This window comes from Parasteatoda tepidariorum, chromosome 2, assembly GCF_043381705.1.
Source record: "Parasteatoda tepidariorum isolate YZ-2023 chromosome 2, CAS_Ptep_4.0, whole genome shotgun sequence".
Taxonomy (NCBI): Eukaryota; Metazoa; Arthropoda; class Arachnida; order Araneae; family Theridiidae; genus Parasteatoda; species Parasteatoda tepidariorum.
This window is the reverse complement of record NC_092205.1, coordinates 29,236,379-29,260,031: the sequence shown is the minus strand read 5'-3', so window position 1 is coordinate 29,260,031 and position 23,653 is coordinate 29,236,379. Positions and strand designations below refer to the sequence as shown.

Here is a 23,653-nt window from a genome sequence, read left to right as displayed (position 1 = left end):
TTTAGCTGAAACCCAATTTTATTAGGGTAATTAAATATTGAGTTGGACAAAAGTGGGCGGGTGGAAGTTTCTTCACAAAATATCAACATACCGTTAAATTTAACAAAATATTGTTATCTGTAAAGTATCTAAGATTGATGGATACCTGCACAACTTAATTTTCTTCGTATGGTTTATATCATAATAAACTTAGTCTCAACATTTCTACCTTCACAATAACACTTCTTTTTCTGGTGATTAATTAAACTCGTAATTTTTCATGGCTGGAATGCAGAAATTAAAAACTGAAGAAGCGACTGCTTCTTCCACGGTTGTTATAGAATCAGATGATAACGAGGCTACTGCTGTAATGAATTTTAAACTATTTATAATAAAGTTTTGTGCTGCTTCTAATTGTTTTGAAATTGTTGGTATAATAGTCATAATACCTTATTGTTGTATAATGGCTTTAGTTCTCAGGAATTACTTCTAATATTGATAGTTTAAAGTGATGTAGAGGTATTTTAATTAATTTAGAGGATGTAAAGATCGGAATTTTAATTAAATTTCAAAGTTGGGATTTCTTTATCATCAATTCTTCTGAATCCTATTGGTCAACATTAATTCTGTGCTTAATCAATGCTAATGCTTGTTTGAAAATATACTATAATTATTCGCTGAATTTTCATTATATTAAAAAACTAATAAAAGCTTCTGCTTTCTTAAAGAAGACATTGTTTTAATTAATATCCCTGTATCTTCAAATATGAAAGCTTATAGTCATACTTATGCTGAAATTTTTCTTTTTCTACAACCTTTTCATTATTAAATAAGCAATTTGATCGTTGTAACTGAAAATTAGCACACATTAAATTAAGTGGACTTTCTGAAATTTTATAAGTAGAAAATAAATAAGACATCTGGTGGCTGAGTGGTAGCACTTTACACACTTATGCCACAGGTCCTAAGTTTGATCCTTGGACCAGGCAAGGTTGACTCAGCCTTTCATCTCTTCAGTTGGTTGATAAAATGAGTACCAAGCATGCTTGGGAACTAAACACTGGGGGTTCGATGTCGGTCTGACCACCTAACCAAAACATCTGCTCCTGTACTCCAGAGCCCTTGGTAAAGAAAACTGAGATGGACACAGTTGACCTTATCTTACCATAAGCTGTTAAGCTATTGTGTCTAGTTTTTGAAAATAAATAAATTAACATTTTTAAAAAATAGTTGGAATTGCGAGAAAAGTTATCACAATTCTATGTGTACATATTTTAATCTATAAATTTTTGATACTTTACTGTGTAGTTTTATAATAGAATTCTGTTTTAAAATTTATAACATTGTGGAAATGACAATTATGTCTGTTTTAAAGGAGAAGAGAGATAAATAAATATTATTTGAGCCTTTTGAGTTCTGAAAATATGTAAATAAAGAAATTGAAATATGCCTAAATTTTTCTAAATCTTCCTAATTCTTGAAAAGTATGTTTAATTTATAAATTAAGATGCATTGACCATTACAATGACGTTTACAACCCTAGCTACTTTTAAGTATCCAATTCAGTTTTTTTTTATCTGTTTAAATGATATTTAAACAATAGGATAATGATATATGTATTGATATTTATTTTATTCATAGCTATATAGGCATAACAGGCATAAAATTTTTGAGGGAGACAAAATTAAAATACGATGTTGCAATATTTTGGAAAACTTCAAATTTGAAAAAAAAAAAATAAACTAAATGACCTTCTAATAGCTAAATAATTTATTCCTTATAATAGCTGAGCACTTAATTTTTTTTAAATTTCTTAGCGTGTTTATATATTAAATAATGTTCAACTTTATTACGTAAAATTCCAAATTTTTTATCTTATTTTATTTAAAAGGCTTGATCAATGTTTCAAGACTTTCAAAAATATTTATATCATTTATTTTTATTCTTGTTTAATATGTAATTAATGTTTTATGTAGTGTCTAAAGTTTTTTGCTATCACACAAGTTTAGTTTTATATATATATATATATTTTCAAAACTAATTGTGACTTGTCTGTTTTTGAAATTTCTAATTTTAAGGGAACATATAAGCACGATTCTCTTTACCAACAATAACATGATCATGGACATTAAACTAATGCCCCATTGACCAAGCATAATGACTAAATGACACTTTTTAAGCCAAATAATAGGTTTCAAGCTATTTTTTTATTTGTTTTTATAACAGTAATTGGGATATAGCAGAAGTACATTTGTTTAGCATACTAAACTCAGTGGCGCAACAGCCCATAGAGGGCCAAGGTCTACTGTGCCCATCTCAATTTTCTTGAATTTGGACTCTGAGATGCAGGTGGTCAACCAAGCATGCTTGATACTAATTTTATCAACCCACTAAAGGGATGAAAGTCTAAATCATAGGTTCCCAAAGTGGTCCAGGTGCACCCCCAGGGGTCCGTAGGAGACCACACGGGGGTCCACGTAGACGTGAAAAGAAAACAGGGGTTCACAAGTTGCAAACGGGGGTCCACGAAAAATTTTCTGGTTTTCATAATAAAGAACAAAACTTTTGGCTTGGATTTACCTTAAAAACTTTGCAAAAACTTTGAAGTCGGACACTAAAGGCGAATCGATAGTCCTGAGTGATTTTTTTTTACAGAAAAATCTATTCCATTTACAAATATAATTTCGGTGGNACCAAGCATGCTTGATACTAATTTTATCAACCCACTAAAGGGATGAAAGTCTAAATCAATCTTGTCCGGCCTGAAGATCGAATCCTGGATTTACCTTTCAGCCACCAGTCGTCACATTTATTTAATAAGACATTGAATAAATATTTATACTTTTGATTTTTGTTGTTAGTGATGATTTTATCTTTCTGCCCTTGTATACTTTTTAAGTGTATTATCTATTTAACTCTTCTCATAATAATGATTATGAGCAAAGAAGGAATGAAGCGCCTACTGAGAAAAGTGACTCTATTATGTTCATTTTTTCTGTAGCAATATGTTTAATTTACAAAATTTTTTTCTAAATAATTTTAAGAGGCATAATAATTTCAAAATTGTTTTTCTTTCAGTCTCTTCAAAGTGTGAAAGTGAAATTGAAAAAACCCAAAAAGAAAAAGAAGGTTGGTTGGACAGCAGACACTGTGGATAATGAAAACATGAATAAAAAGAAATCAAAGTGTATGTAATCACTGTTTATTACTATGGTATTGTTTTAATCTAAAAAAAAACCATTCTGTTTTTTCTTTCTTTCTTCTTGTACTTAAAAGTTTATCTTTCTTTGGGTAGACCCAGCCTTTATTTTTTGGACATGCTTTTGAAAAAAAAATTTTTTTGAAGAGTGAAAATACTTTGTGACTTATCAGTTATTATTTTTTGTCTTTAATATTAAAGTATTTCAAAACATGTGTAGTAATTTGCTAAAATACTAAAAATATACTTAAAAAAAATGAGCTAAACTGCTGGTAAACTGAAGGAAAATTATAAATTTAATGAGCGATTAAAGTATTCTGAATCTTTAGAGATTATCAAATATATGTATTAATGTAACAATGTACTTCAAATGTTGTTTGTAAAAAACTAAATCAAAATGAAAAGGGAGAGGGAAGAATTTCTAAGATGAAAAAGCAGATGATAAATTCTTAGCTTCTTTATGTATCTATTTCTGTGTGCATTACAGTATTCTCTGTGGTTCTGAAAAACCTTAGCAATATGGCTAATCTGCAAAATAAACCAGCTGAATGAAAGTTAAGTTAGCATAATTAATTTGCCACCTTCCTTTTACTGATCTGTATACAAACCTTCCAAATCTCCTGTTTTTTAACGGAGACTCCTGTATTTCACGACTATCTCCTGTTTACCTATATGTTCTCAATTTTCTCTGTGCTTGTTGAAGAAATGTAAAAAAAAAAAATTTTTTTTAAAAATGGTTTTAAAATATCTGCGGATGGCAAAAATACTTCTCTTCTTCCTCAACAGGTAGTAGTATTGCTGGTACTGTTTGTTGAGTGTTAAAAGTTTAAGTAGGCCAGGATAGCCTGGTTGCTAGGACACTGGGCCCATGTCCAAGAGTTCATGGGTTTGATCCCAAGCCGGCCGAAGACTCCCCGTGTAGTAAATGGTAACTGATGCACGTTAAATCTATCAAGTCGCAATATCCTCCCTGTTCCCAGAACAAATCAATACCTGTGGGGGTACTGATCCAGGAGTTTCCTTGCCTTCTGGATTGGGTCAAAATTACAAGGCTATGGAGTTGAACATTTGTAGTTGTAAACAAAAAAATTGGGGCGGCTCTTCAACAACGGATGTTTAAAAAAAATAGTTTAAGTAATTATAAATAATGGTTTAAAGAAATCTTCTTTAAATTAAAATTTATATACATATATTTTACTTTGCTAAATGTAAGTGCTTATATTATTTCCAATTTTGAATTTCTCATTTTGACTTACATGGTGTATCAAACCTTGTAGCCTAAAAAATTTTGCTAGTAAAATCTCCGTTATTTTATTTCTCCAATGTTGGCAGGTATGTGTATACAATTATCAGCTATAGAAACTACAAAAATTATTTTACTTCAGAAATTTCAAAATGGCAAGAAAGAAAAAGAACTCTTATAAAACGCTGATGTTTGATTAAAGTTAATTGTACTTTTCGTAATAGCACATTAGTTGGTTCAATAAATGAAAAAAATATTTCTGGAAAAAAATTCAAATTACAAATCATAATCAATATTAAAAAGTATTTAAGATTCTTTTAGGCAGGCACACGTCAAATGCCTTCTTGAAACTATACAATGACCTAGAAGGATTGTATTACAGTACAGAACCATTTATCCAGTATCCAGAAAACCCAAAAAAATTTTGCTTGGTTTTCCCGCCATTTTGAGCTAGAAAATTAGGTGCATCTTCAAGATTCTTCTATTATTCTTAATCGTTTCTGAGTGGATGTCTGAGTTAAGGAACATGAAACTTATAGTATTGACATACTACATTCACTTTAGTTACTCAGTTTATGTTATACTTATTTTATTATGACTAATTATTTTATAATGTTTTATAACACATTTTAATTGCAATTAATTATTACGAGCAAAAGTTTTTTTCTTGATGTGGAATCACGTCTGCTTTCATTAAAAATCGTCTGCTTTTATTTAAAAAAATATAAGAAGATTGTTTATTAATCTAAATATACCATTATTTATTACTAATAGTAGACAATTATTTTATGAAGTAGATAACAGCTCTATTTCTTTTAAAGAGATACATTTCTGATTCCACAATGTTTTGAGTTGCTTTTTTTTGTTGCAGTAATTGCAAGTTTTTGTTGCAGTAATTTTTTTTTGTTGCCGTTTGTAATTTATTTTAAGAAAATTTACTATGATTTCTAAATTCTTTCAAAAAAGAAAGAAAGAATTACCTCTTAGGTCTGACAATTTGGCGAATATGATCATTTACTATAACTATTCCTTCTATGCTAGACATAAAACGAAAAAAAATTATATTTCAATGGCCAAGGAATCGGGATTGATCCAATTCCTAAATTAAGCCAGGAGTAGATACTATTTGTTACTCGCAAATCTTCTCACTCTGCTGTAAATGCAGATTTTTTCTTTAAGGTTTTAATTTAGTTCTCAAAGAGCTCATTCTGCTACTGGGATCTATTTTTTCTCTGCATATTTTAAGTTATTAATCATGAAAAGTTTTGGGTCTTAGGCTAAACATTTTTGTAGTATGTTTACAATCTTGGTGGGTTTTTTTTGGAGTGCTATAGAGCATAAGTTAAATCGCTGTATAAATTTAAATTTTGTAAAAAAAATCCAGATTCTGCTTGAATTAATCCCCAATTTCTGTTATTTTTTGTATTTGTAATTCATCGTTAAAAATCTAGGAGGATATACATATTTTTAATGCAATAACAAAGTTATTTAAATATATGAGATATTTCATTTTTTGATGCATATCTGCACATTGGTCTACTAAGCTGAAAATTTCTTGTAGAGTTGAGGCTAATTCTTTTGAAACCAATGTATTGAGTTATGGAAAGTGGCACAGCTGCATTTTTGCTTTTATGAAAGTAGAAATTATTTTTATTTAATCTGTTCTAGAAAAAAATGAAGTGGTCCAAATTATGAAATAGAATTTTAATGCATACATATTTATGCAAGCTAAATTTCTGATTTATATATTTATTCAAAATTGCCTTAAAGTTTTGCAAACATTGTTTTGTATTTAAATAACATTAATAAACATGAACTTTGTATGTAAACACAGAATGAGGAAAAAGATTTTATGCAAAACATACATGCTTCTATAGGAGAAAACCGGAACTGTCTGCTTGCCAGCAGGTTAAATAAAATACAATTCTGCAACATGCAATGCACAACATTACTACAAATAATTCTTCCTTTTGGTATTTTGATTCAGAACACAGTTTTTATGCATGCAAGAGAAAACTGTAAATGTGTGTGTGGAAATAAAAAATAAAATGGCAATTTTATTCTCTGTTTCTATTTTTTATTTCATGAGTAGTCATAGCTCTCTTTTTGAAACATATTAAATAAAAATGTAAGTAAGATGAAATTTTAAGAGATTGTTATTTAATCAGGTTGTTGCATATATGAGAAGCCTCGGAAATTTGACGAAAGCTCTTCTGAAACAGATGACGAGTGTGAGCATTGCAAAGGCCACGTTGAACGTAAGCATCAACAAGCATCAGCAAGTGTAACTTCTGTTGAAGAAAATCATACAAATGGTAAAAGTTTATTTTTTAAAATTTTAGTGTTAATTATTTAAACCATTTATTGCTATCGCTGAAATGCTTCTTTATAAATGCATAATACAACTGTGATTTTCTTCTAAAACAAGCAAAGTATTACAGCTTGCCTTTTAAACATGAGTGCCACTCTTCAATCTTGAGGACTAAAATCAGTCAAGAAATAACCAGTAGACTGAGTTCCAGACTATTAATCTCTCTTTCTAATTTTTTTTAAACTAATTTTTCCAAAAAGAAAAAAAACATTACTTTTTAATTAAGACATCTTTTTTTCCTAATTATTGCAAAATTATCAAATAATGATGTCACATTGCAATGAAAGAATTGCAATGATTGAACTTCATCTTTTCATGTTGAATCTGGCTCTGCTTGAGTTAATTTTATTTTTCTCCCTGATGTTTAGAAATTATGATCAAAGTTAAATTGATTTTATTTAAAAATATATATATATATATGGATCTAGAACTAAAAATTGGTGATGGTGAAGTGAAAAATGGAGATAAGAATGGCTTCAAGAAAAAAATTTGTGATTTATTATTTAGCAATTGGTGTAAAAAGATATACCAGGTAGCTTTTATTTTCTATGAAAAATGAAGAAAAATTAATTTTTTTTTGGAAAAAGTAAACAAGTCATAGATATAATATGTAGGCCATGCTCATGGAAAGGTACTTTTTGCAGTCATTGAGCAATAAATTTCTGAAAATTATGCTGAACTGCACTAGATTTTAGTCAAAAAATAAGTTCAGTCTTGAAATTTTTTTAAAGTGCTTATAAAATTTAATAGTTAAAATTTAAAATATTTTCACTTAAGTCTGAACTTATCACTGTCATTACAGTTACCTAAAAGAATTTTCCTCTTATTTTTTTTTATATGTATAGATAATTTTTTCTAGAGACTTTGGTAAAAAAAATTATATGTTGAATAAAATTATAATTTATCAGTCTGAATAATCTATGAATAAAGAAATATGATTGATTATTTTCAAAGCATAATTTTTTTATTGTTAGTAAAATAAAGTTTGTTAGACTATGGCCCCATCAATGTGACCTTTCCAATATAACCACCTATATGCAAAGTACTGTTCCATAGACACCATCTAAAACATTTGAAAACCCATTAGGATATCCAAAGTAAACCATTCATTCCAATATAGGGACCAAAATTTTATTGAAATTTAATTCCTAGAAAATTACTCCGACAGGTGTTACACATTTTTATTCTTTGAAAACTAAAATATTTTCTTTGACAGTGAGTCCATGGGTTTCAAAAGTCTTGAAGAAATTATCCAAACCACTATTCATTTTGACGTTACCGCTCAATAAACAGGAATTTCCTATTTTTAACTTAAGAGATCCTATACATACTCAATGGTCAGAAAGATTGCGAAATATTGATGACTTTTCATTATTGAGAGGTTGAAGTGCATATTGTATCCTCATGTGGAACTTGGAGTTTCTCGTATGCATTCATAACCTTTGTAAATTTATTTTCAAAGGGTTTAATAAATTCCTAAATTACACTTTTCTTGTTTGAAAATTATATTTCCTCTTTTTATTAAATATTGAAAAAGGTGGTTTTATTTGTAGAGTTAAAACAAGTGATAACCATGCTTTTCTTTGTTTTAGTTTTAGTCAAACTTTACAATTCTCTGGGCATATAGTGTTTCTTAACAAAATAAGTGTATTGCAACATATGAAAATTCAGAAATATAAATGGTGAATAAAAAATAACATTTTATTGTAAGATTTAATAAACAAATATTTGCTGCAAATTGAATTGTGCAAAATTTTATTATGAATTACTAACCAATTTTCGACTTTTTTTTTTTTAGAAAAAAACATAAAATAATTAGTCTTATATTAATTGAAACTATCTAAAACTAATTTTGCTTTAATGAAATTCTAGTTGTATTTTCACAAGATTTATGTGATTGAATTACATTGACTTTTTTTGTCATCTTTCAAAGCATATAAATACAAATTTCAAATCATGATATTTTGTTTATATTTGATGCATGTTACATAATTTATCCATGTGATTATGGGGAATACTTAGGACAATTTCATTCAATATCTGAATCTATATGATTTAAATCATCTCTCTATTTTACAAAATGGAATAATAAATTTTCAGCAAAATTTTTTTTCTTCTTTTTTCCCATTCTTTCTAATTATTTCCTTTCTGATGTGAAGAATCGTGATATCAGCTCATCAGAAATGGATGCAGAATTTGTCGCCCTACTTCTTTTTCCATACACATAATACAGAGTGTCAATGGTTACCCTGTAATTGTTTCTTAGATTATCTATGCCAATTCTATTTTAAACCCACTGAGGATTACATCAGATGGTATTCCCTATCCTTGCTAGTAGTGAAGCTCCACCAGCCATTTTATATCAACCAAAAGAGAGAAAAAAGACTTCAGGCATTTGCTTGCAGTGCATTTGTTAAAAATAATTGTGTTCTCAAGCACCTATTTTTTAATACAGAAAAGTATAAAATGCAGAAATAAACTTATTGGTGGGTGCATGTTGGCATTAAAAACATTAACAAAACATTAATTATTACATATATTATGATTATTATTTTATTAAATATGTTTTGTGCTGAAAGTAATTTAATTTGAAGAAATCTTTTATATCAAATCACTGTTCATTTTAATTGGGAATTTTTTTCCACTTGAAAGAATTATTGGTTTTTAAGATATAATTCTTATAAAAATGTACCCAATTATTTAAATATAACTATAAAAATGTTTAAAAACATGAATAATTTAATGAATTTTATTTACCTTTTTAATTTTTACAAATGTTAACTAACGTAGAAAAATTTAAAAAAAAAAAAAATAAGTCCATTTATTTAGTTTACTTTTAAAAGAAAGTTAGAAATATTGAAATGAAATAACTTTCAAATTAATGATAATTTATTTGCCATTTTTTTTTACAGACAAAGTTTAAAATAAAAAACATGATGCAGGAGAAAGGCTCTTACTCACTTCATAAATTAAAGGTTTTTAAGTAATAATTTGCAAAGAAAGAAAAAAAACTTATATTAATGTCCCATACTTTAGCATCCATAATGAAAATTTCAGCTTTCGGCAATATTTTTTTTAGATATTCCATTTAAAATTTATTAATAAATTGTTTAAACAAGATATGCGGTAATATCTGAATGTAATTATCCAAATCCTATATGATTTTTTTTTGTTACCCACTACAGTTCTTAATAACTTTATTTTAAAAAAAAAATCTGTCAAAGTATTTAATCTATCATCTAAGATTTGAATAAAAATTTTGTTTAATATTGAATAATATTTTTTTTTTCTTTTTCACTTTCTTTGGCACATTTGAACATTAAATAAATAAATACAAAAATGGAGAATAAGTAATAAAAAGATAAGCTAAATAATTTTAGTGTGTTCTAGCTTTAGTTTTCAAAGTAAAAAAAAAATTATTTTATTTTGATTTTTTGAAATTTTTTTAATTTTAGAAATTAGAATTTTAGTGCTTTTCTCTAAATCAATTTCTTATGATTATTTTAATTTTCTTAGTAGCACCTTCTAGCTGCAAAAGCAAAAAAAAAAAAAAAAAAAAAAAAAAAAAACATAACATACGTTAAAAATTTGCTATTGACTTTTTGTTGTATTTATGAAATTTAAATCTATATGTATATATATATATATACATATAGATTTAAATATATATATAGAGAGAGAAAGGGAAATAAAACTAATTTTCTTTGTTTTCTCTCTCCTTTCATTCGCGCTATATATATAGAGAGAGAGAGATATTTATACATAAATTCGCTCCTTTTCCTAAAAAAAGCAAATGCAATTTTTTAAAAGTTTCTAAAATTCATAAATTTTTTTAAATAAATATTATGTTATTTATTCAATATTTACTTTATTCCCTGTAGTTTATTTTTTATTAAAAAAAATCATTAATTAGAATTGATCTTCAAAATTAAATATCGTAATTTTTACTACTCTGATAAAAGAAAGTCATTAAATATTTTAATGTTTGTTTCAGATCCTGAAAATAAGTGAAGACCAAAACCATTTCAAATTAGGACTCAGTGTTTTGTGTATATAAATATTTATGTGTCTGTACATACTTGTTCATTGACAAATTCACTAAATTTGTTGTTGTTGGCATAAAAGAATTAAGATTCATTTAGATTTTCTGCTGTGTACATAGTTTTAGAATTCATGTGATTCAACTCCCTTATATATGCATGCACGTTTGATGAAAAAAAATTTCACAATCATAATGTTAATTAAAGTTTTATGATGTATGAAATTATTGTTTTCTTCTGCATTGTATTTCCAATGCTACGATTGAACTACATGTTGATTGACACTTAAGGAATTTGCAAACATCACTTTTAGAATGTATAAAAAAATATTGGGAGCTTCTGTTGAACTTCATCTTTTATGACCTAGTAAAATGCACTTATAATTCTATACATACAGATCTCCATAACATATAACTTAAACTAAAATTTAAGTATTTCAAAAATGTTTTTTAACATGTTTAAAGTATATGAATGCTTCATAAACTCAAAACTGTTTTTAAGGAGGCACAATGCATGGATAAACTTTCAATTTGAAAAACTCAACTATCTCCTTAATTAGGTAAGAAAAAAGAAACTGTTAAATATAATCAATAATAGTAGTACAACAATAACTTGTACTGCAATTTCTTTAAAATATATGTTTCTGTATTAAATCTATTCAGTATTGACTGCAATAAGAACAGGAAGAAAAAAACATTAACGCAAAAGTTTAATAAAAACATTTGTTTATTGGAGAAATAATAATGATATAAACTAATGGCTAGGTTTTTATGTTTGACTTTCTTCTATGCGTCTTCTTTGAAGCATTACTACGTTTTGTATTTTTCTGTTTCCTGCAAAGAAAATATAATGGATTAAATATTCCAAATTGTTTTTAATTACGATTATAAAATTTAAAAAATTTCATAGAAACACAGCATAGATGGAGGTCGTAGCACTCATACTGAGCTTAACAGAAAATGACAAAAAATGCAAATCAAACATTAATGGGGAGGCTTTAACCTAATTAAACAAAAACCAAAAAAAAAAAAAAACTTGTCTGAAAAATCCGAACTAATTTGTAAAAATCAAATGCAATCTGAGTAGAATGAAATGTAAGGACAAATATAGAGATAAGTTGATAGCAGCAATTGCTAATTCTCATGCCAATTTTGGTGCTAACAATAGATGTTTTATTAATAGTTCTAATATCCAAGAGTTCATATTTCATTCTAAAACAAAAATTTAAATTTGATATTGCACCGTTTATATAAAATTATTGTTTTAAAAATTATGTTAATTTTTTTTTCTTCCCCCAATTCTTATTATTTTCTCAAAAAATACCTATTTTTTGAGTGAGAACTCTTTTCTTGATTATATTAGGCACCATAAAAACAATTTATACACAATTTAAAATATATTCAATATTGCGTGGCTCATTCTATTTTTAAATTATTAATTACTTTATTTGATTATGTAAAAATATTTTAATTCAAAATGAAAACTAACTACTATTTAAAAAGGTTTTCGAGTGTATTTTACAAATGTAATTTTTTGCATACGTAAAAAATTAAGATAAGTCAGAAAACTTTAAAGTCATGTTACAAATGTAAATTGTTGAATGATACCTAATAAATATTTACTATAATTTGTTTTGGTTCAATATTTTCGCAAATGGTTAAAAAAAATTTCAATACTTTTGAAATAAAAATACAATGAGTATTGAAGCTAAATATTTTTTGCTAGAAATTAATTGTTATATGGTTTTTACACTCATAATATTAAGAGATGAATTAAAGTTTTTTTTTGGAATGGCAAATCTGAATAATATAAGATTTTTTACTGCATTTAAAAAACAATAAAGTCCCTCACTTCATATTTTATTAAAAGATCTTGCCTCGAAATGTTATTGAGCTTTTTTATAGCACTGAAAATTGTAAAACTTATAATACAATAAAAGTTTTAAAAAATTATGCAATTAGTGAATGGTCCCTCATGTATAAATCTTACGTTTAAAAACCTCTATATATACAACAAAATGAACAAAAGGGAAATACAAATTTTAAAAAGGTTAAGCTTTGTTATTATTGACTGCTCTGGGGGACCCACATGGAAATACATAATTAGTGAATGATCCTCAAGTCAAGTTTAAAGATTATGGTTTTGATCTATAAATAATATAGCACGAGAAAGCCATTATCTTGCCAGTGCAGATTATGATGCTTTACCAACTATAAAATTAGCAAGAGAAATAAAAAAAATTTATAGTCTCAGGGAAAGAAAATTTGGTAATGTTTAATTGGTTCCTGTGATCAGTAAAACTTTCACAAATTGTTCAGTTCGATTTCAGAGGGCGGAAAATAAAGCCTAAAATTGAGAATCTCTTGCAAAATGCAGCAGAGTTACACATGAAAGGACCAGAATCCTTCCCACTAAATCCAGTTCAGTATACGCACATGCAGAACTGCAAGTGATTCATCAAGTACAAACATGTAAAATGATTGGCCCTTTCACACAAAAATAATGTCTTAGTATTTTGATGATTTTTACTTATTTTAAATTTAATATGCAAGCATTAAATTTCATAAAATAAGCTTAAAAAGAAAATCAATATTTTTATTTATGAAAATTAAAATAATTATAATTTTTTAAACTATTTATAATAATTTTTCTGCTAAAATTACAAGTATTTTTTCATGAAGCCACAATCAACTGTAAATTCATTTATTTTTCAATCATTTTTTGTTGAATGTGTGCAGCCAAAAGTTTCAGAATCTGTAGACAAAGTGATGAAAAAAAAAGTTCACCCCTTACTTTTAAGGATAACTGTTGATACATATATTGCAGATACTTTAGGATTCTGTGTGCAGATTTAGAAATTAAGAGAATATCTTTTATATGTTCTTTATATATATGTTTATATACATAAAGAATCGTAATAATAATGTAAATAAAGGTAATATGACTATCCATTATTATTGAGAATCAAAAACAAACAAATAAAAATCAAAACTTGCTTACCTAAATTTTGCATCGGCAGCTTGAAGTGCTTTTTGGAAAGTTTCTGCATATTCTTTTAAATGCTGAGCATTTACTGGTAAGTTGATAGGAAGAGCCATACCTGCATCAGAGAGCATTTTCTTGAAGCTAGGAAATTCATCTTTAGAAACCAGGGCAACTGCAGTTCCTCCCTTTCCCGCTCTTGCCGTTCTTCCCACCCTATGTACATATGTCTTCAGGTGAGGCGGGACATCATAGGACACGACACAATCTACGCCTTCTATATCTATTCCTCTTGCGACTAAATCTGAACAAACAATGACGTCTATTTTTTTAGAGTTGAACTGTTTCAATATTATTTTACGCTGAACTGGTCTGTAGTTGGAAGATATTTCTCTGGATCGAAGGAGCCCCATCTCCTCTAAGATCAGTTGTAATCTGTTCGCTCTTTCAACACTCTCAGTAAAGCAAAGGATCTTCTTAAATTTATATTTTTTGATAAAATGGCAGAGGACAAGAGGTTTTATTTCTGTTTCACAAATAATATGCTGAAGAATCAAATTTTCAGGAAGGGAGCACCTACCTGTCGAATACTCAGAGTTCAGTTTCTCGCTCGCAATAAATAACTTTGGTCTGTACAAAGAAAGCGAGTGTAATTTTTCTGGATCGTGCGAAAGGGTAGCCGAATACAACAGCTTCTGAAACGAATGACTCGTGCGCCCAAATCTACATGCATTGGACTGTCCAGACTGTGTCTTCTTGTCACAAACTGAGAAGCATGCACATTCATCACAGTCTCTAAAAGTTGCTTCTTGAATTTTCGTCAGCCATCCTTTCAGTATGTCCTCTACCATTCGGTCAGCTTCATCTATAACAAGATACCTCAAATGCTGAAGGGTGAATCCCTCAGTCTTTTGAATATGATCCAATATTCTTCCTGGTGTAGTGACAACTATGTCTGCTAAGTTTAAAACTCCATAAGTTCCATGTTTGATGAGAGCATTTTGTTCAGCTTGAAAAGACTTCTGACCCGTTAGAAGCACCACTTTCAAGTCAGTGTTTTTCACGAATAACTCAAATACTTTGCAGACCTGCATGGCCAACTCACTCACTGGAAGAACGACCACGGCACGTATTGCGCACACCGTTCGTTCTTTCAAGGACTCCACAATGGGTATTACGAATGCAAGAGTTTTGCCACTTCCTGTGGGAGCAGAGACGCACAAGTCGTGAGGTCTAACAAAAGAATTGTGATTATTTTGCATCAACCATGGAATGACTCCCAGCTGTACAGGAAATAAAAATTTTATTCCAGATTCAGTTAAGTTTTTTTTAGAGCTGTCATCTAAAAATTTAAGGTCTGAGATGGGGATTTCCTGTTCTCTCAAATCAATACTAATGATTGAGGGATTTCTAATCCATTTTGGTAGATTTGGTTTTATTTTTTGAATATTTTGATTTCTCTTTGGGCCTATGACACAAAAGGCTTCACTGTTATTTTCTAAATTTACAGAATTGTTTACTTCATCTTCTGTGTGGAAGTCAATATTGTTTTCTTCTTTTTTGGAAGCAGACATATCTTGAATTTTGTCAGCATTTTTATCTTCTACTTTTGTAATGGATTTATCTAGAATTTTGTCAGCTTTTTTATGTTTTACTTTTGTAGTAGAGATATCTTGAATCTTGTCAGCATTTTTATCTTTTACTTCTGTTGTAGATATAGCCTCATGCTCATTTTCAGAGACTGAAGTTTTTCTCTTTCTTTTAAGTTCATTTGACTTTCTCCGCTTCTTTTCTGAGTTATCTAGCTTTGACTCTTCATCACTTCCATAATATCTAAATAAAAAAAATCAGTTATCACATTTAAAAATGAGTTCAGAACAAAATTATTTATGGGTCAATCTGGATTTCCTATAAATTTTTATTTTTTTAGAATTTTAATGAAATGTAATATGAAATTTTGGGATAAATAATTTGGAATATTGAGAAAAATGATATAAAAATTATTTTTTTAATTAATTTGTTTGATTTTTTAATAAATTTTTTGTAAACATCTAAAGAGACAGTAAAAATTTCCTGTTGATGTTTGGACAGAAAAAATTAACGAGTTTTGCAAAAACAAAATTTTTTATATGTTTCTTCTTATTTTTAAATTTGATGGTTCTTACATATATGTATTTACATATTTGATGGTTCTTACTATCACTTTATCTTACTGTCCTAGTTAATTGGCATTCAGAATTTTATGCATGATGCTTTTGCTGACAAAAACAATTATATTTTAAAATTTAATTTCATTATTTTTTTAAAAAAATTCAAAAGTTTTTTTTTTAATGTCTAACTTGAACTCAATTTCATAAATAGCTTTAATATTTCTGAATATAGGTATATTTTAGTTACTTTAGTATAAGCAGGATGCCAAGTTACACATCGGCCCCAGATCCTGAACATATTTATTTCATTATTACCAAAATCAGCAAGTAGATAAATTGGCATCTATCTAAAATGCTTATGCTGAGGAAAAATTAATGAGAATTTAACCCACTAAAACTTTGATGGATTTAAGCACATTTTTTGGCAAGTAATTCCCATGTGTTTGTACTTTATGTTTATATTATTCATTTTTTAAAATTATTAAAGTATATTTTCCAATATTTATAGGAAAAAAAATTACAAAAATAACCTAGTTAAATGGTAACAAAACAATTCTAAACTTTTAACAAGAATGCAGATTGTCAATTGTCATACATATTAAATTTATCTTTTGAGTTTCGACAGAAGACTGTAAACAAAATAGAATCTTTATTATAGTACAGTGCCCGCCGCTTATAAAATCAAATCGGCAAGAACCCAATCGTTACAATAATAATACATGTTAAAAACATTCTTTAATAAAATCAATGATGCCGCTTTTTAAAATCAAAATTTTGACTACATAATAAATCAAAAGTGCAATATTCCAGCTTTTTTTGTTCTTATTTATAAAATTTTATTTTTTTGAAGTTTAAAGATTTTTTTAGAAGAAGCAACAGTTACTCACAAACCTGTGAAACAGGTGTGGTTAGCACTTTCCTGAGATATACATAGCGTAAGAGTTAAGGAAAAATGTGGGTGGTAAGCTGTGAGTTCATAGAAATCAATTTATCACTGTCAATTCCTTGACTTGAATGAAGTTTGGATAAACCTATCTCACTCAACAGGGGGTCAAATTCTTATCTTACTTTTTAATGAATGAACCATAGAAGGGAGAGAAGTTTCTTTTGTTATCTATCTTAACAGAAAACATGAATAGATTTCAAAAAACTGTCTGTGCGCATGTTCCATATTATTTAAGCCGTTTGAGTAAATAATAGTTAGAGTTAGAGCATGTATAATTTTTAAGTTCGTTTGGTGTTAAATTTTATCAGCATGCCGAAAAGGAAGGATTTGAGTCTTAAAGACCAATTCGAAGTGTTGCAAAAATATGATAAGCTTCCTAAAAGTAGTCAACGTGACGCTTCAATTAAATTAGGGATTTCCCAAACTGCTCTTTTCAACATTCTGAAACAAAGGATAAATATTTCCGAAGAAATAAAAAAGAATGAAAATCTTTCAAGAAAGCATAAGCGTGAAGGAAAATCGGAGGAAATTGAAATGGCTCTATTAGAATGGTTCAAAAATGCGCGCGAACGAAGAATTCCAATTTCCCGTGGAATTTTATTTCAGAAAGCACAGGACTTTGCTAACTTATTTGGTTATTCTGATTTTAAAGCTACAGATGGGTGGCTAACCTGATGGAAAGACCGCAACAACATTGTCTATCATAAATTGCATGGTGAAAAGCAAGATGCTGATTTTAGCTCTGCCGCCGATTGGGCAAACGACAAGTGGCCAACACTCATCAAAGACTATAAACTAGAGCAAATTTTCAACACAGATGAAACAGGATTATTTTTCCGAGCACTTCCTGAACACACACTGCTGTTTAAAAATGAATTGACTGGTGGATGTAAAAAAATAAAGGAAAGACTAACTGTGCTGCTAACATGCAACATGACAGGAACTGTGAAAAAAAACCTTGAGTGATAGGAAAGAGTTTAAAACCTCGATGTTTTAAAGGAGTAAAACACCTGCCCACCAGTTATGCAATGCATGGATGACATCCAGCATCTTCACAAAATTTCTTCTTGAATGGGACAAGGAGCTGAAAAATGAAAAAGTCGTCATACTTTTATACAATTGTTCAGCGCACCCTGCTGATGAGGACTTACGTTTGAAAAACATTAAATTAGTGTTTTTGCCACCCAACACTACAGCTATTATTCAACCCCTTAATCAGGGAATCATAAGACAAGATCATTCAAGTTTCATTACAGAAAAATGGTTGATCAAAAAATCATTAGTGACATAGACTGTGACAGCTCTTCGGAACTCTTAACTGCAAACAAACTATCGAAATCCCTTACTATTTTGGAATCAATGCATTTGATTCGTAACTCATGGGACATTGTTTCAACCCAAACAATATCAAATTGCTTTAAAAAGTGTGGATTTAGCACTGTTGATGGAACTGATAACTGTTTCAAAGAAATGCTCAGCAATAAAGAAAATTAAATGGACAAGAATTTTTCATGTTACGTAGCTATTGACGATAACCTGCAGACATCAGGAGAAAAATCTGATTCTGAAATTGTTACAGACATCAAAAATTGCAAAGTTATTTCCAATCAAGAAATGGAAGACAGTNAAACAATTATATTTTAGAATTTAATTAAATTATTTTTTTAAGTAGCAGTAGTAGTTCATTTACGTCGCACTAGAGCTGCACAATGGGCTATTGGCGACGGTCTGGGAAACATCCCTGAGGATGATCCGAAGACATGCCATCACAATTTTGATCCTCTGCGGAGAGGATGGCAACCCCGCTTCGGTAGCCCAACGACCTGCATTTTTTAAAAAAAATTCAGAAGCTTTTTTTTTAATGAACTCAATTTCATAAATAGCTTTAATATTTCTGAATATAGGTATATTTTAGCTACTTTAGTATAAGCAGGGTGCCAAGTTACACATCGGCCCCAGACCCTGAACATATTTATTTCATTATTACCAAAATCATAATAACCAAAATCAGCAAGTAGATAAATTGGCATCTATCTAAGTTGCTTATGCTGAGGAAAAATTAATGAGAATTTAACCCACTAAAACTTTGATGGATTTAAGCACATTTTTTGGCAAGTAATTCCTATGTGTTTGTACTTTATGCTTATATTATTCATTTTTAAAATCATTAAAGTATATTTTCCAATATTTATAGGGAAAAAATAACCTAGTTAAATGGTAACAAAACAATTCTATAAATTTAACAATAGTGCAGATTGTCAATTGTCATACATATGAAATTTATCTTTTGAGTTTGGACAGAAGAATGGAAACAAAATAGAATCTTTATTATAGTACAGTGCCCGCGGCTAATAAAATCACCGGATAATAAATTCCATATTATTTAAGCCGTTTGAGTAAATTATAGTTAGAGTTAGAGCACGTATCATTTTTAAGTTCGTGTGGTGTTAAATTTTATCAGCATGCCGAAAAGGAAGGATTTGAGTCTTAAAGATAAACTCGAAGTGTTGCAAAAATATGATAAGCTTCCAAAAAGTAGTCAACGTGAAGCTTCAATTAAATTAGGAATTTCCCAAACTGCTCTTTTCAACATTCTGAAACAAAGGATAAATATTCCCGAGGAAATAAAAAAGAATGGAAATCTTTCAAGAAAGCGTAAGCGTGAAGGAAAATCGGAGGAAATTGAAATGGCTCTTTTAGAATGGTTCAAAAATGCACACGAACGAAGAATTCCAATTTCCCGTGGAGTTTTATTTCAGAAAGCACAGGACTTTGCTAACCTATTTGGTTATTCTGATTTTAAAGCTACAGATGGGTGGCTAACCCGATGGAAAGACCGCAACAACATTGTCTATCATAAATTGCATGGTGAAAAGCTAGATGCTGATTTTAGCTCTGCCGTCGATTGGGCAAACGACATGTGGCCAACACTCATCAAAGACTATAAACCAAAGCAAATTTTCAACACAGATGAAACAGGATTATTTTTCCGAGCACTTCCTGAACACACACTGCTGTTTAAAAATGAATTGACTGGTGGATGCAAAAAAATAAAGGAAAGACTAACTGTGCTGCTAACATGCAACATGACAGGAACTGTGGAAAAAAACCTTTAGAGATAGGAAATAGTTTAAAACCTCGATGTTTTGAAGGAGTAAAACACCTGCCCACCAGTTATGCCAACAGCTATAACGCATGGACATAACATTTGTTCTGCGCACCCTGCTGATGAGGACTTGCGTTTGAAAAACATTAAATTAGTGTTTTTGCAACCCAACACTACAGCTATATTTCAACCTCTTGATCAGGGAATCATAAGATCATTCAAGTTTCATTACAGAAAAATGGTTGATCAAAAAATCATTAGTGACATAGACTGCGACAGCTCTTCGGAACTCTTAACTGCAAACAAACTATCGAAATCCCTTACTATTTTAGAATCAATGCATTTGATCCGTAACTCATGGGACATTGTTTCAACCCAAACAATATCAAATTGCTTTAAAAAGTATGGATTTAGCACTGTGGATGGAACTGATAACTGTTTCGAAGAAATGCTCAGCAATAAAGAAAATGAAATGGACGAGAATTTTTCACGTTACGTAGCTATTGACGATAACCTGCAGACATCAGGAGAAAAATCTGATTCTGAAATCGTTACAGACATCAAAAATTGCAAAGTTATTTCCAATCAAGAAATGGAGGAATCAGACTCAGAAGATGAAATAAACTCATCAGTGCCATCTTCAATGGAAGTCAGAAAAGNACATGAAGTCCGTGCGAATGATTACGTAGCAAACACCCCATTTTTCGGGAAATGCAGGGGATCCGCCAGATATCACTGAAGGGAAAAAAAATTATTCGTGAAAAAAAGCACTTTTTAAAAACGCCAGCTGAAAAAAGCACCTTTAAAAGCTTTTAAAAATGAAATCCCCCAGAAAGCACCTTTAAGTACTTTTTACAAACGCTACGCACCCTAATATATATACACACACAAAAATTTGACAAAAAAGGTGCGACTTTTAAACTTGTAAGCCATGTGATTATAAATTCCGATGATTAATTTTAAAATTGCATGAATATATGAATACGAATCACATGCATGATTTCAAATTGAGAGAATATGAATCTCGATATGAGGCTTTTAAATCACGCGAATATAAAACTCGATATCAAATTTTAAAAAATGCGAAAACACAAATCATGAAGCGTAATTTTTAGATCACGTAAATAGGAATCACAGTGCATAATTTTTAAATCGCGCGAATACAAATCACAATGTCTAATTTTTAAAGCACGTATAAATACTAAAATTGATGTTTGATATTACATTATTATTGCTTCGGACGATTTTTGGTGATGCATTTTAAATAACAGTACTTATCAGACTAAGGTGAACAACGTTTAAGAGCACAAAAAATATTTATAAATGCAGATAGCTGTTTCGGATGCTCAAAGGGCAACCTTCATCAGTGCAATCAGTCCTATTGCACTGATGAAGGTTACCCTTTGAGCATCCGAAACAGCTGTCTGCATTTATAAATATTTTTTGTGCTCTTAAACGTTGTTCACCATAGTTTCAATACTTTCGCTCTGTGGAAAATTAAATTCTTCATAAAATATTTTAACTTTTTCCAAAAAAAATTTCTCCGGAAATTAGCGGGAAAAATGGAAAAATCTGGAAAAAAGCGGAAATCCGCGAATCCGCGGAAGAATCACATCCCTGAATACTGCAACTCAAGCAACCATTGATCGGTTTTTTGCAAAATTTTTGTAAATTTAATCTTATATAGGGTTTTACTTTATAAAAAAATTAAATTAGTTAAAATAAAGCATTAATGTTGTCATTATTTCAGCTTTTAAAGTGTGTGCATTTAGAATATATTGTAAAAATGTGATTTTTTCTTTTCTTCGAATGTTGAATCGCCTCCTAATAAAATCAGCTGCTTAATAAAATCAAAAGAGCATAAAACGAAAGTGATTTTAATAAATGGCGGGCACTGTACTATTTAAAAAATAGTAGTTTCAAATTTTGTGAAAGATCCTTTTTTGTGAATGTGTAAAGAGCCACTAAGAAGTTCTAGAATTCATTTATAAAATAATGTTTAAAAAAAAAACTTTTAGTGCACTAATTTTTGTTTCTATTCTACATTCAGAATATCAAGTTCTTTTACAATTTGAAAAATAAAACTATACAATGATAAATATTTGTATTTTCCCTGTAAAATAATATAAATATATCAACACTTGAGTTACAACAATAATTTTCTTATGTTTACATAATAAATAATTATGTTTTCTTCTTTCTATTGAATCAAAAGATTTATTAAATGTTATATTTTTAACAAAGGACAGTATTAGCGAAAAGTAGTAAGTTAAGGTGAGAAATGCTTATATGATTCATTTCTTTAAAATAAAATTGCAAGATAATCCAATTTATATTTTTTATGACTTAAGTGGCATTATGACTTATAATGCATTTTTCTCATAAGTTTAACAAATCGTGATCTGTTGCGCTAACTACAATCGCCAAGGTGCCAAATAGATTATAAACTTGCAAATTTGTTTTTTAAAAAAAACATGTAGGTAGCTAAGAGTTATAACTTTAGAGTTGGTCCCTTTTTGTAATATTTTTTCTAGTTTCTCGTGGATCACTGCCCGGAAGTTTCCTAGACTTGGCGATTATTCTGCCACAGATTACGATACGGAAATCTCCCCCGATTTAAATTGACGCACAAAGATACAAATTCGGAAATATCAACTTAACAATAATTAACAAAGTGTCGAACTTATTTCAATTTATTGTAGATAAATTGTCTGAATACTTATACAAGTTTTGGTTTGAGTAACATAAAAATAACTAATGGAATACCTTTAATACAATACAGTCATTTTAATACATTTGTAGTTTTAGAAAAGTAATTCACAAATAAATACTAACCAGATTATAATATTTGCTGTATATTCTACAGAATTTATTTATCGAATGAAAATAATTCATTTTAATCATGGTTTAATACATACAGTATTACATCACAATGCTTTAGATTGCTTAAAATTTAAACATCTTCCAACCTTTTGTAGCACGTTTACCATTAAAATCTTATTGTTCATAAAGCGAAATATTTGATGACTGAGTATACAGAATATTTCGTCCGGGAGGCAGAATATATCCTGTTCACCGAATATTCAATATCCATCAAAATTCATAATTATAAGATTTTAAAACAAGATTCAAAATTTATTCTAGTTACTATTATTACTACTTGAAATTTAGTTATTAGACATACTATTTACACGCATTTCTAGCAATCGCCCATAATTAATAATTCAGGGAAGTTAAGCCCAGCAAAAAAAGTTTACCTTTGCATCAAAAATAACCCATCAGCCATTGTCGTCAAAGTTATATGTATAAAAATGTAATTAAAAAGAACCAAATTGTGTTTACATGTGTTCAAAAACACTATTTTGTTTATTTATATTACGTAACGGTCTGCTTCATAGACTTCCGGCTATCTAATTCTTCTAACAAAATAAGTTGCTTAGGCAAGCCATGTTTTCTTAATATCAAAATCAAAGACAAAATTAATATGAAAAGGAGAATTATTAAAATTATATTGATCAATTTGGAATTTCAGAATTAGTAATATTCTTACAAATAAAACAAAGAATGGAAAATAATGAAGTAACCTCAAATTAAAATGTGAGTCGATATTAATCGTCGGAATCGATATTTACGACAA

At 29.0% G+C, this 23,653-nt stretch overlaps 2 protein-coding genes across 2 annotated transcripts; one reads left to right on the top strand and one right to left on the bottom strand.

The window, feature by feature from the left end:
• The first annotated feature begins 48 nt into the window (after positions 1-48).
• On the top strand, positions 49-12,459 carry LOC107449630 (E3 ubiquitin-protein ligase PPP1R11). The gene is made up of 4 exons (XM_043044022.2): positions 49-346; positions 3,058-3,166; positions 6,590-6,736; positions 10,787-12,459. The coding sequence occupies exons 1-4, from the start codon at positions 260-262 to the stop codon at positions 10,801-10,803; spliced, it is 360 nt and encodes a 119-aa protein (XP_042899956.1). The 5' UTR covers positions 49-259; the 3' UTR covers positions 10,804-12,459.
• On the bottom strand, positions 11,541-23,629 carry LOC107449632 (putative ATP-dependent RNA helicase Dbp73D). The gene is made up of 3 exons (XM_016065218.3): positions 23,274-23,629; positions 13,833-15,647; positions 11,541-11,665 (listed from the first exon to the last, which is right to left on the bottom strand). Exons 1-3 carry the CDS (start codon positions 23,300-23,302, stop codon positions 11,593-11,595), a joined length of 1,917 nt encoding a protein of 638 aa, XP_015920704.2. The 5' UTR covers positions 23,303-23,629; the 3' UTR covers positions 11,541-11,592.
• Positions 23,630-23,653: the final 24 nt, after the last annotated feature.